This window comes from Tympanuchus pallidicinctus, unplaced genomic scaffold (assembly GCF_026119805.1).
Source record: "Tympanuchus pallidicinctus isolate F22 unplaced genomic scaffold, pur_lepc_1.0 scaffold12, whole genome shotgun sequence".
NCBI lineage: Eukaryota > Metazoa > Chordata > Aves > Galliformes > Phasianidae > Tympanuchus > Tympanuchus pallidicinctus.
In genome coordinates this window covers 1,124,113-1,138,283 of record NW_026294637.1, presented here as the reverse complement: position 1 = coordinate 1,138,283, position 14,171 = coordinate 1,124,113, and the positions used below count along the sequence as shown (strand labels likewise).

General features: G+C 46.0%; 1 protein-coding gene across 4 annotated transcripts in view; it reads right to left on the bottom strand.

Moving 5' to 3' along the window:
* Positions 1 to 242: 242 nt before the first annotated feature.
* Positions 243 to 14,171, bottom strand: part of ANP32A (acidic nuclear phosphoprotein 32 family member A) — a 19,399-nt gene continuing 5,470 nt past the window's right edge. For 2 of the 4 annotated variants that reach the window (XM_052671883.1, XM_052671886.1), the window contains exons 2-8: positions 6,596 to 6,745; positions 6,332 to 6,454; positions 4,758 to 4,956; positions 4,453 to 4,551; positions 2,815 to 2,912; positions 1,855 to 1,915; positions 243 to 1,652 (exon numbers count right to left, since the gene is read on the bottom strand). In XM_052671883.1, the coding sequence (XP_052527843.1) occupies positions 1,591 to 1,652; positions 1,855 to 1,915; positions 2,815 to 2,912; positions 4,453 to 4,551; positions 4,758 to 4,956; positions 6,332 to 6,454; positions 6,596 to 6,745 (792 nt within the window). In that variant the 3' untranslated portion in view covers positions 243 to 1,590. The remainder of the gene's footprint in view (positions 1,653 to 1,854; positions 1,916 to 2,814; positions 2,913 to 4,452; positions 4,552 to 4,757; positions 4,957 to 6,331; positions 6,455 to 6,595; positions 6,746 to 14,171) is intronic. The other 2 variants (XM_052671884.1, XM_052671885.1) reach the window with 2 other exon arrangements.

Below are 14,171 nucleotides of genomic sequence, written 5' to 3'. Positions count from 1 at the left end.
CACTGAAAAAACCCTCTTGTTCTGAAAGAAAAACGGCACGCTATTATTTACAGCAAAGTCAGAACCTCTCCCTTGGTTTCACCCAGCCGTGGCTAACAGTTCTGTAGAGCAAAACATATCATCCAGCTACTAAAAACATCAGGGCGTCTACCAGAATAACTCACTGAGTGCCTCTTGGAAAAGGCGTGCGGTTCATTCCCAGTGGCACATTTGACTCAAATAAGCCACAGAAAAAAAAAAAATTGTATAAAAAGATTTATTGAAATTCATCAATGACAAACAGACATAAAACTCAAAGTTTGGCTCTTCTGGGGAAAAAAAAAACAAAAACAAAAAAAAAACTGTTGCAAATGTATTTATACAGATGAAATATTGACTAGGAAATACAAGTCACTTCTAAAGCTATTTTAAAGAGGGATATGAAAGTAAAACTGTACATTCACTAGGTATTTTCAGTCATTTTACTGACTTCCACTAGGTAAGAAAATACAATTTCGTATTAGTATCTCGTGCTTGAGTGTATGAAAAGAAACTTTCTACCCTACATGCTGTACTGCCTCCTGTATTTAGGTTTGTAAAAATTTTCCAAGTATATAGCACAAGTGGAAGTAGTTTCTCATCACTTAAAATTGACTAGGTGTTATATATTACAGACCAAAATAGTACACACCTTATTTAAAAGGGTTGAAACATTTTTTTTTTATTACAATTGTCAAAGTCATTTCACTAGTAACTCAGGAATTAGGAACACTTTTTATATATATTTATATATATATACTTAAATGCCTGCCATTTTCAGTGTATTGGCTGTACCCTAGCCGTAAACAACCAAACAAAACAACCAAAGAACAGAAAGGAAAGAAGAACACAACACGCAGGGGGAGGGAGGGGACTGCAAATTCACCCCACAAACCAGATCCAAAGGAACACCCCAAAAAACCCCCCCGAAACATTTGGTCACTATTTACAGACAGCGAAAGAAAAAGGTACCTACAAAAAGCAGGGAAAGCAATGGCTGAAAATGGCAGTCATTCACGGACAGGCAACAAAGAAATCACTTTATCCATATGCCATTCTCACACCTGTTGCTGCAGAGGGGTGCTTTGCCTAGGTTAGGAGCACCCCCAGAAATGCTTACAATGTATTCTGTGACTGGCAGAGGTGGAAAACTTCAGCAACCGAGGATATCCAGCTGTCTCAGAACAAAGCATGTGTATTTGGGGTATATCCACTGATTTTAAAACTCTTGTTCTTTAGGGATGTCAAACTATCCACTCCGATAATAAGAAACAAATTACCACTTGGTTTATACTTACTATTGCAGTTACAGGGACTAAAAGAGGGACAAAAAGAAAAAAATATATATATTAAATGAATAGGAGGAGGAGTGGCAGTAAAAATAGTATTTTATTCCCTTGCCCACCCGGTCTGCTTCTCCCTCTCATTCCCACAGCAACATTACAATCAGGAGGAAAAAAAAAATAAAAGAAAAAAAAAAAAAAAGAAAAAAGGTTGGGGGTGTGGAGAGGGGAAATACAGGGTAAAAACAGTCAAATCACAATAGGAAATTTTCAAAATAGGTTATTCAGTTTAGTCATCTTCATCTCCTTCGTCTTCGGGTTCTCGTTTCCTCTTCTGTCCCCGTTCTTCATCTAAAAAAACGAAACACAACTTGAGTGACATGAGAGCTTCCACAAGTGGCTGAGATGCTGGGCAAGTTCAGTGAGTTCTGCTCTACTGGAAAGTGGCCAAAGGAGCAGGAATGAAAACACAAGCCTGCTTTTTAGAAAGTTTATCTATTTATCTATGTCTTTTTTTTTTTAATCTCAAGGAAAAAGTGGATTACTGCCATACCGGGTTCTTCTTCATCTTCATCATCATCTACGTCGCCATCATTATAGCCTTCCTCGTCCTCCTGGAAAAACAACAAAAATAGGTAAGAAAGTTGGTTGCAGCTCAGAATCTTTCACAATTTGGTGAAGTTTAGAAAGTCCTTGAAGCATCTTAGAAACCAAACAAAAGGCAGACACTTCCCACACACTTATATAAGTGCAGTTGTTGGAAGTTTTTTTCTCCAGCATAACTGGACTCTGGCCCAAGTTTCAGTGCAGAAAATCACAGCACCACTTCTAGCTTCAACTCTTCAGCAAGTAAGTGGTTCCACACTTCAGATGATAAGTAGCTGCAAATTTTGTTATGATGCCCTGAGTTCAGTAAAACTTGATGACTGCTACTTATGATTGCTCAGCAGGAGAAGGCACACATTGGGTGGGTAAGGAGCTACAACATGGACAGGCACCTCAGATTCTGAGTGGCTAGCCTCCCACAGACAGATTTCAGCCCCCTTCCCAGTGGTTCTGTTAACAGTGAAGCCTCAGCAGAACGTGGCCAGCATGTCATGCCCCACACACAGCAGCAGGGCAATGCTAAGAATTCAAGCATCCTGAAGAATCACAAGGCACACATACAGAGAAAAACCTCAGACTAAGGTCATAAGGCCAGTAACGCATGCCCCACTCCTGTCTGTAAACCCAGGCACTCAGAGGCCCATATGCTACGTCTGCAGACATTTCTGATAGTACTTTTGACATCAGCAAAACCAGAATGACTTCATGTCAGTGGTCACTAGATGGCAGCTGGCTCACAGACAGGCAGTCCTCAAAGACACCCTCGCTGTGATGCTTCTCAGGTGCAAACAGAAAGCATGCAATTGCTTTATGGAAAAGGCCTGCAGCCTTCTGTCCATTGTGTGCCCAGCTATTCCCAGTTACGGAATGTTCACTTCATATCATTATTAGCTGCATAAATCCTTACCTCTTCTTCTCCGCTTACGTCCTCCTCTTCTCCTTCCTCTTCTTCCTCCTCATCCTCTTCATCTTCTACTACCTGAGCATCATCATCATACTCCTCTTCTATATAATTAAACAAGATTAATTACTCGGACATTTAGAACTTATTTTTTTCAACACTGCCTTAAGATACAGGACCTCTAATTGACACAAGGAGCAAACAAAGCACTGCTTACACACAATACAGAATCAAAGGCTCTCCTGCTGCTGGGCAGGGACAGGCACAGTTGTGCTCCTCTTTAGCCAGGCAACAGGGTAGTGGGGCAGCTGTCTCCATGGATGGAGCTGCTCCAGGGCTGCAGGATGCTTGACAGCAAGTCACAGCAGCCTCAGGACTGGTTCAGCTGCTCCAGTTCCCACTACTGAAATGCGTTTTAGAGCTTGTGCAGCTTTGCAGCTTTTCAACTGCAAGCGTCCATCTTTTTCCAACAGGAATGGGAGAGAACTTTTTACAAGCCAACTGTGCAGTGGGAACTCTCCCTAGGGGAAGCACCTTGCCTTCATGCAGCAATACAAAGGGGGTCACAATCCACCATAAGAATTTGCAATTTGTTTTCAAGAGGAAAGTACTTAAATGCAACCGGCCCAAGCAACAAGCCAAGAATGTTTCTCATGCTGCAGGAATGGTGTTTTGGGAGCTTTCTCATGCATTTCAGCACAGGCTCAGACTTGTGCTCTGATGAAGAGAACCTGTTCATGCTGAACCTTTGTGCTGCTGGATGAATGCACCAGTCTGCCTGGCATTGCTGCAGCTCTCACCCCTTTCACCAGGGCTCACATTCAGCACTCAAGGGAAAAGTGCAAGTCCAGCTATTCTGCTTTTGCTGTGCAGCTGGGTTTGAAGAGTCTAGCAAATTCCCCAAAGTCAGCCTGATACTCATCCAACCAGCATTCTGATGCCTCTGAGTGCAGTCTGCTAGGGAGGCAGAACGGCACCTACAGCACACTGGAACCCACAGTTCATTTTCCTATTATTAAAAAGTTGCTTGCTGCTTCATTAGTGCCTTTCACAGAGATTGCCCCAGGCAAGCTTCAATACATACGTTCTCCACTCTTTTCCTGATCCCAATCAGATCAGTTCGTCCTCAAAGACAAGCTATAACCTCCCCCCAGCAATGCTTTAGCTTCTCTACTTGATCCCTTGACTCAGCTACTCTTTTCTAGGCCCACTCCGGTTTCCTGCTCTGCCCTTCTCTGTCAGGGTCTATGCAACCACACACACTTCCCTGATGGTTCCTGGAAAACTGAAGGGTGTGCATCTCATCTTTTCTTATGTTTCTCCCTTACATACTCATCCCCTGATGGTTACTGTTCCCTTAACTGTTCTGGTGTCCTTACTGCCTGTCTTCTTCCTTCTGACCCCTTCAGTCTGGAGCCTTTCACTCCCCATCTTTCAGCTGAAATAAGCTTGAGAAAAAAGCTCTCAGGCCCTGCCCATCTCCATTCCCCTTGCTAGGACTGAAGCACTTCTCTTTTACACCACTCAGCTAGGAGTTGCTGAGAACACCTTTCTCTTGCCAATAAGCCAGAGCTGGAAGCAAAACATACCACACAGCACATCAACCTTCCAGCTCAGGTACACCCAGCAGCACAATCCACATACCATCTTCATCTTCCTCCTCGTCGTCCAAGCCCTCCACGTAGCCCTCTGCGTCAGAGTCCGGTGCTTCTTTGTCATCCCGATCTTTCACTAGAGATAAGACTGAGAAAGTTGTTCTTTCAGGCCCTGACCACCTCCTTTCCCCTCTTTCCTTCAGAGGACACTGAGGTACTTCTCCTTTACATCAGTCAGGAAGAAGCTGCTGAGAACACCCTTCTCTTGCCAACAAGTCAGAGCTGGAAGCAATACGTACTAGGCAGCATACTGCTCTTTTAACTTACACACACTAAGTAGCACAATTCACATACCATCTTCATCTTCCTCCTCGTCGTCCAAGCCCTCCACGTAGCCCTCTGCATCAGAGTCTGGTGCTTCTTTGTCATCCCGATCGTAGCCATCGAGGTATGTGAGTTGTGGGAGGAGCTTGAATACGTTTTCTCTATAATCATTCAAGTTGGTTACCTCGCAATTGAAAAGATCTAAACTCTTCAGGTTTTCTAACTTTTTCTGCAAGGAAAGAAAAGTCTCTGAAGTTCGGTGCTGCAATAAAACTCTACAGGACAGACACTTTAACAAGAGCTGGTTAATGTGTTCAAGAGCTTCTCGGGACAAAAGGGGTCATTTCAGCCTCTGCCTACGAAACTGGGGCAGGAGAGAAATCTGCAGTGCCTGGGAGTGCTGCTGCAGAGCCTGTGAGTGGAAAAGACTCTCTCTTAAGTTAAGCACCTTGCAAGTGGAAGACTGAGATTTGGAAAGAGGTAATGGTACAAAAATCACATGTGTTGTGAGGGACCAAGTTAAGAATAACTAGCAGAGCAGGGAGTTATCCTAGGACTACTGCTTACAATGGAAGAGGAAACAAACCATTCTTTAGACACAAGAATTTTACTAGAAGAGATTTTAAACATTTTGATGACTGTACCTTTGATTTTGGAAGAATGAGAAAAGGACTCAGAAATCCAAAAGGGAATTTTTTTTTGTTTTGGATAAGAGGTCTGCATTGCCAGCAGCACTTCAAAGTACTAACAATAAAAGTGCAAGCAGAGCACTTAAGGATTTGTATCAAGCCTTATGAAATAACTCTCTTCCAGAGTTTAGCATGTACAGTAATGGTGACAACAAGTCTGAAACCAGGAGTAGTTATAATCCTCCCTCATCTGTTTGCTATATGAGTTTAGTGCTCTGCTTTTCCCTCCCGCTGGAGGGAAGGAGAGCCAAGGGCTCATTTCAAAGATGCTCTTCAAGACATTTAGGAGCAAGTATTCGGGAAGTGGGCATGAGTTGAAAGCCTTCATTTCTGGACAAAAAGGGCACATGGTACTATTTCCTAATTTTTGGTTTAAAAAGCACTGTTAGAATCAATAGTCGAATGGTTTTGGGAACAGCAACCTGATAAACCTGAACTCAGCACTGAAATAAGGAGCATACATCAGCAGCGAGCAACAGACAACGATGGAAACCAGGAGGAAGGAGCTGGAAATTCAGCTGCCTCTTGCTCACTGCCTCCTCTCGATCACCACTGCACAGCACTGCTCTGCTTCTCAAGGCAGCCCATCGGTGACCCCACCCCCGCGGGGCTGTCCCTCCGTCCCACACCGCCCAAAGTCCGGACAGCCCCGGGTGCTCCGGGCGGAGCGCTGGCCGCTAGGGGGGAGCAGCGGCTCACGCTCCCCGCGGGGACGCCCGGCTCCGGCTGCTCGGAGCCCTGCAGGTGTCCGGCAGCAAGGGCCGCCAGGCTGCGGGGACGAGCACAGGGGCTGAAGGCATTCAACTGAAAGAGGATGCAGAATGTCAAAACCCTGAACGTCGTCTCTGCAGAGCCAGCGCTTTGCCCCTTCTCTTCACAAAATTAGTTTTCGTTTTGCTCTATCCACCGACTTACCAGAGGTTCTATTGTACCAAGATCTTTTATTTTGTTGCCACTTAGATTTAGATGCGTGAGGTTTGGACACTTTTCTGCCAACACTTCCAGTCCTCCTGAGACTCTGTTGTCACTTAGCTCGAGCTAAAAGGCACAAAAACACCTTGAGTTTCTAGTGCAAACACGCATCACAAAGCAGCTTGGTCAGTCATAAATCACATTTTTATGCAGACAACCATTTTACATTCAGCATATTACAAAGAGGAGGAGAAAGGATATACTTACCTTCTTAAGTTTGTTTAACTTTGGTAAGTTTGCAACTGAGGTTAAGCCTACGTTGATTGTACTCAAGAATTCCAGCTCTTCGAACTCATCTGTGAGGCCTTCAATTTTGCCTTCGTATGACCTACAGTTGTCAAGAACAAGTTCCTTAACCTGGAAAGAGAGCAATGCAAAATGCACATGAGCAGCTCTGTATGGAGGATAAAGAGTTCACTCACGAGCAAAGGACAGCGCAAAAAATGAAACTTATTCCATGGCAAGTTGGCAAGTATACAAAAGGCTATTTTCTGTGCCTGATCCCTAATTTTGCTAGCATGCCACTTAAGCAGTGTTTCACAAACAAGGATATTTAGCTTTGCTTCAACTGCTCACCTCTGTGCTGTTCTGTAAAAAGCGAAACCAGTTCAAAAACATTAATCCTGGCTTGAAAGATTTGGTTGTTAGAGCTGTTTTTTGCAAATGTAAGCAATAATCATTGTTTAAAAAAAAAAATAAATAATTAAATGAACCTACCACCCTGACACTGTAATACACAGTGTGCTACAATATCGTGCCCTCGCTTATTAAAACAGCTTCTTTCTACATGTAAGGGTGACTGAAGAAGCACGGAGAGATCAGTGTCTGTTCTGAAAACCCAAACGTGGGCTCTGGCAATCCTGTCCCAGGCAGCCAGAGCCCACCTGCATCCCTGCTCCCTCGGGCTGCTGTAGGGGGAGATGTGTCCCATGGTGGCACCTAAATGCTGGGGAACTGCAAGGAGTGCTGCAGGTGATGCTGGAAGGGGAGGTTTGGTGAGCATTGCTGCTGCTGCAGCCTCTTGGCCTCTTATCTCGCCTGCCCCATGCAGCGAGCAGCTCAGTGGGAGGGGTGGAGATAATGAACCACAGTGCTGAGCAGCACAGCACTGCCTGGGAAGGGGCGGCTGTGTTTGCTTTTGTCTGAAAAACTGATGCCCACTCTCCTTGCAGGTGTTATCTCCAAGGGACACTGAGCAGCAGCGTTCATGCGCTTGAGAAGCTGAACGTGCCCCACCCTGAGCAAGGCTGCTGTTTTTCACCCTAGGGCCAGGGCAGCCTTACTGGACTCGAGACCATTAGCAGCAAATGGGCTTTTCTGGGCTCTCTGCGACTCCGCAGGAAGATCCCACCACTGGGAGAACACTCAGACATATTCACAGCAATGAAGAATTTCTGGGGGTTATTTGGTCCCCACATACAAACACCTGGAACAGCAGAACAGCACACCTCTCTGCACCAGGCAGCCAGAGGCCTCCAGCTCTGTGGCTTGTCTAGAGGTCTGTAAAAGACAGGGTGCTGCTGTTTGCTAAGATGGGATAATGGGAAGTTTGCAAAAAGGGGGTATATGGAAGCGTGAAGCAACTACTCAGGTCACGCCGAGGACAGTTAACATGCAAATATTTCTTTTTTTAAATTACTGTGGCCCTGCTGCACAGAGAAGAATCCTATGTAGTTTTGTAGTTCCAAATAACATCCCGAGATTTCTAATTAAATCCCAGGCACTGAAGTCAATAGGGAAGTCAGCCCAAAGCAACACGAGAGTACAAGTGAATCATTGAGTAGGAGGACCAGAGTTAGACAGGAAATACGTTTCCCAAGACTCCACAATTTTCCTAGAAGAATGATGATAGGGAATGACTACATAAAGCTCTTCCAGAAGAACTTCAGGCTGGCTAGAAGAAACTGAAAAACAAGTCAAATGCTCCAGATTCCCCATACATCCATTCCACCAAAGATTAAAAACAAGCAAACACTTTCTTTAACATACAGACAGCAGGAAAGCGGTTTTAAAGGCACATATGCATATCTCGTTCCTGTAACAGTATGTAACTATCGGGGTCCTGCAGCAAGACCCTTCCAGGCGCACACACGCTCAGTCGCCCCAGCCATCTGTTCCATAGGCACACAGAGCTCCCGCCAAAAAGTTCAAAAAACAAGAGCAAAAAAAGAGAAAAGTGAAGCGAAAGGCTCCAGCCCAACCCCAGCAGCTGCACCCTGCGCCTATCTGCCCGTGCCCTTGCTCAGCAGCCTGCACAGCCCTTCGCCTGCCCTGCTATCTCTGCGGGTCAGTGCCCACCCATGCACAAGAGCAGCAATCCTCACTCCCCCTTTGAGGCTGCTGCCCATGCAGGGTCCTTTTGGTGTTATTCTCTTTGCAAAAGGCCACAAGAGGAAGCTGGCGAGAGCGCAAGGAGAAAGATGAAGCAAAGCAGGAGGGAGTGCATGAGCGGTAATGCTCACAGCCTGCAGCCAGCACAGCTCTGCACTCGGTGTCAGCCACAGCTCTAAGCCACGCACACCAAAGCGTGAAGTGAAGTGAAGCAGCACTGAGCCCCAACAGGGAAAAGCATCATTCGTCCTCGCCTCGTAAAGGAGGAACACCCCTTCCATCCCACCCAAGGGCAGGATGGAGAAACAGCAAATGGGGAACAGGGCAAAGCTTCCTCCAGTTAGAGAGATTGGAAGGGGAGTGGGAAATAGCCATGTGTGTAAAAGAAAAACTTCAATATGGTGGCACAGAACTGGTGACCATTCGAGTATGGTGGCCAACTGGATTCTACTCTTAGTCTGCACTTTCTACAGCAAGACTGATGTTCCCTGTCTTTCAGAAAACTTTGGTTTTGATTCGGAATTGCAACACTCTACTCCTTGCTGTGGAGAGAAGCAAAAGGTGACCTTAGGAGAGCTGCATTCCACACAGAACAGCTCGCTGCCATGAGGGGATTACACACCTATTTGTTTTCAGAAGTCTTCAAAATCTGACATGGAAATTCCATTCCGAGTCGCTCTCCAAACATCCACCTGACTTCCCATGAACACCTGACAGTGAGCAGCAAGACTGTAATGTTACCTGTCTCTTTCCTCACACTGTGTCACCAAAACACAGAATCAGCCCTTGATGATGGAAGCACCCTTCCTGAGTCTTGCTATAAGCCCGAGCCAGATGAGTAGGCTTCAACTGGTCTGAACCAATCTGGCTGTGTCATGCTGCAGTCTGCTTAATAGCATGCATGTAGATGAACAGTTGGAACTAAGGGTAACAGCATGAACCTGTTTGGAGAGACAGAAGGTAATAAGTGTAATAAGTGCCCTGAGCTAGCTTGTGTTTAGCTGCAAAGACAGGAAGACCCAACTTGCTCAACCTTACTACTGCACACATCACAACGTGAAGCTGCTCAAACGAACTGGAGTGAGGACCAACCGAGGCAGTGCTAACACAAGACAGACCACTGCTCGTCATTCCCTCTCTCCCCAGAGTACTGCCATATAGCAAGAAACAGCCAAAGAGCAACATGCCATAGGCAACCAACAACTGCAGATGACACTGTGATACTTACCTAAACAGCTAAGAAGGCACCTACAGATGAGTGCCTAGCAGAAAACCTAACATGCATGTAGCCACGTTAGGTCCTGCAGCAAACAACCACGTCTTCAACAGCACCTTTGCCTGCTTGGGTAGGGATGTTCCACAGCTTCATCTGCCCAGAGCTCCTTGGCCAGCCAGGAGCCTGCCTTCTTGTTCAGCTCACGTTCAGCCCTGCACCTCCTCGCTCTGTCCAATGGGTGCCAGCTGCTCAGGCAGGTCATCCTGCTGCCCTGTGCACTGCCACTGCAGCACTGTGGTTTGCTGGTCCACCCCTACGTTTTCACACACGTGCACGTAAGCAGATTGCAGCTTCTTCAACAAATCCTGAGCCAGTGTGCCTTGGATCTCTTCCCCTGAGGCCATGCCAGTTTCTGTTTGCCAGGGTCTCAGAAGCTTTCAGAAGATGACATCATGCTGCTGTTAACACATGCTGCGCTGCTGGCTGCAGATTACTGCATGCTCTGTATCTCTTCAGGACTTTCATGACATCACACCCTGTACTACTGCCTAATTGATAACCAAGGACTCTTATCTCTTTCCTAGTATGGTTACCACATTAAGCTGTATGCCCAGCTGTATGGTGCTCTTAATGTAGCCACGTGTACTGCAGGACTCTAACCTATTCCTAGGCCAAGTACAGGCAGTCACATGTAAGCCGTGACTGAATTTCATGGCAGCACTAGCAAGAAGATCCTCAGCTCACTCACTCCTTTTCTGTGACCATACTCTAAATGCACAATCAAGGGAATATAGCTACAGACAGCTACTGTGCACCACAAGGAATCACCTTAGCCCTTAATCTGCATCTCCACAGGAGCATGTAAAAAAGGCTTTCTGAAGTAGAGACTTTCTCTACAGCCCCTGGGCAGGGAGACCCAGAAGTGGGACTAAGCTCCTGACTCCAGGTCTGTGATTGAAGGCTTAACAATGCACAGAAGGACACAGCTGTGAATACAATTTTTAAAAGATAAAAGGCAAATTTACAAGTACAAGTACCATTCTGTGGCTTCACAAGCAGAACTGCTAAGACTGTAACATCTCATTTTCAGCACAATGGATCAGATGCTTTTGAAGGGTTTTCTGTATGTGGTGCCCCTAGGATAGGGGTAGCTCAGCGTGTGGCATCTTAACCCCCCAGAAACAGGAAAAGATGAGGGTGTTAACTCTGTCTTGCTCTGTTCCCAGCCAAATGCCAGGGGAACACTGAGATAAGTCCTTCACAGCTATTAGCCCAATGGAACTTCATCTGGAACAAGGCAGAGAGTTGAAAGTAGGGAGGGGAAACCAAGGGAAGCCAGTTGTGGTAGGTGGAAGCCACTCACAGATCACTTGTGAAAGCAGCGTTTTATTCTCTCCCAGTCGTGCAGATATTTCTTCAAGGCACTTGGGTTCGTGTCTCCAGGACTTTCTGCTCTCAGAAGCACGCTCGGTCTGTGCAAAGCCCTGCATCTCTCCACAGAAAAGATAATGAGAGACCTTTGCTGTCTGTCGTAACCAATCCGACAAAGACCGAGTTCCTTCCAGTTCCTGGATCCGTACCCATGTAGAGCTGGCCATCCTCCAGCAGAAATTGATCTCTTTGGGTTTCCATTCCACTCAGTTTGTGCCCCAAAGCTGCAGAGCCACCAGCCCTCTCAGTCAGGATGTTCTCATGTGCTGGGGGCAGAACGCATCCAACCAGGCTCAAGATCTTGTACAGGTCCCCACAGAGCACGTTGTTTTAGCTGCACGAGGCTGGTATGATGCTTTTCACAAATAATTTTCACAAGGTTCCCTTGAAGTTACTTTGGAAGGACTTCAACGCTGCAAAAATCTCAGTTTCAGATTCTACCCAGAATGTCACTAGGTCAAAAAATGCTCGAACAAAACAGCCTACTCTGAGCCTTGTGAGAATGAAGTTGCTCTCAATGATCACAGACAGGACTCAACTTCTCCAAGATGGTCACCAAAACGTAACCCGTGCAAAGAACTCACTTTTAACAAATACCTTTTAAAATACAGATAGCACCACATGCCATTTGCCACTCACATACATGACAGACCTTCAGCCACCTTAAAGTATCCCATGATACAACCAAACAGCAAAGCCTGTCTGCACAGAGTTCACCTCCTGATGGAAGAACACAGAAGTCTCTGGCTCAAATCAGGACTGCTGTGTGCCAGTTAAGACACTTACAGAGCTGCTCAGCTATCCCAGGCTCACTGGATCACCACATGCCCTGGCCGTGCCTCGGCCCTGGCTGTGCTGCCCACATACAGCGATGCAGAGGATGGATGGACAGCAGGATGTGACTGATTGTGTACTTTTTTGTTTTTCTACCACCAACTTAACAGGGAAGGAAAAACTCCAACAGTGTCAGCAGCTTCCAACCTGCCCGCCAATTTACACACATAGAAAGACAGCCAGAACAGAGCTCACAGGCACCAGCTGCAGATGACAGTAGCAAAGTTTTTTTTTCCTTACCAGAACAACTTTTGACATTGGATTTTGATGCATCTCCTCAAGGTTTCACTATGAGCAGCTGAGATGCAATAAATGAATAGGTTTTTACTTGCTTGAATTTCTTAAACAATGAAAGTTAGTTAGCCAACTACCATTTACCTTGCACAGACTCTGCGTTGGACAGAAATCTGCAAAGCTTGGAACAAGGAGAAACACAGCTCAAAAAAAAAAAAAAAGGGCCACAGAACACAAATCCCTGCCCCGAGATACAGCAGGACATGCAGCAGGCAGAGCACTCGAGAATCATGTCAGCAGAGGCAGTGAGCGACAGCTGGGAAGAGATGGGATAGAATTAATGCGTGGCCCTTGTCACTGTGAGCACCAGGTATGGTTATGGACAGCAGGTACCTGAGCAGAGCTCAGCCTTGCCAAACGCTTGGTGTGCATCAGAGCTGCAGAGCAGTTGAGGCTGAAGCTTGCAGAGTTCCCCACAAAACACTCTCCAAATCCTAACACAGCTGGCCCTTCCACCAACACTCTCCTGCTGGCCCTTCTGAAACAACGCAGTTTGCAGGCGGTGAGCAAACAGCGTCCAGTGCAGGCTGGTCCAATGGCAACCTGTTCCACTTCTGCTAATTCTGCCCATTCTGTGTTCAGCTGAGCTGGAACTCCAAAGTCTTGCAACAAGGTCATGTGAAACTACTGCCGGGCTCTGAAATTCAACTAGGCTTCCTCCCAATGAAGCAACCCCCAATTCATGTTTGAATTCATCTTCTGCATTTCTTTTTCAGAAACTCAGTGTGCCAGGACTGCATCACCGCTACCTCAGGAACAGGGAAGGAGCAGAAGAGAGATAAGAAAACATTTCAATACCTTGTGTTATTGAAACTACTCTCTCTTCTGAGGCGGTCTGAGACTGCCTGCGTAGCTCTGAGATCTTTAACTCTTCTACCCTCTAACGTTTCACACACCACAGTTACAGGACCCGAGAGCAACACATTTGGCTCCAGCCAACTTCGTGCCCCCTCACACTGCAACTGAGAGAAAGCTAACGGAGCAAGTGAAATACGTGGGCAGGAGAAGGGTTAAGAGTCTTAATGATCCTGACTACACCTTTGTATCTAATTAAGAAGCATCTCCAGAATCAGAAACCTCCAGGAAAAAAACAAACAAACAAACAAACAAACAACCTACTGCTGCCTTTCTCAAGAAAAAGCACCCCAGCAAGAAACCCCGCGGGTCACACGAAGATACTTCAAACACTTACAAGGTCAATGCAGCCATATGCATAAGCAGCACAGTAATTAATAAATTGAGAACACGCTCTGGGGACACAGAAAGCTCCTTCATTCAAAAGCACAGAACTAGTTTTCATTTTCGTTTCTAGCATTAGCAGCAAAACTCTTAAAGAATCCAAATATTTATTTAGACAGTGACTGCTTCAAATCTGTAAGTGATTAAATTGCTCAATCTTCGTGTTAAATGCCTGCTAAAATTCCCACTGATTTCTTCTCCTTTTTCACTGGCCAAGCACTTTGCTCTGCTCCTGGCTGAGGCAGGTGACTTCATGGGGAGCTCCATGTCCCAGCTTCCCTGTTGGAGAGCCACCATGCCTGACAGCACATCCAAGGCGCTCTTCAGTCACTGCCAGCTACTATTAAATAAAACAACCCCAAAGTAGATCACATCACAACCTTCATTTAAAAACTCTGCAGTGAGAAGTGGAAAGTATTTAGCCGAACTACTTCACTT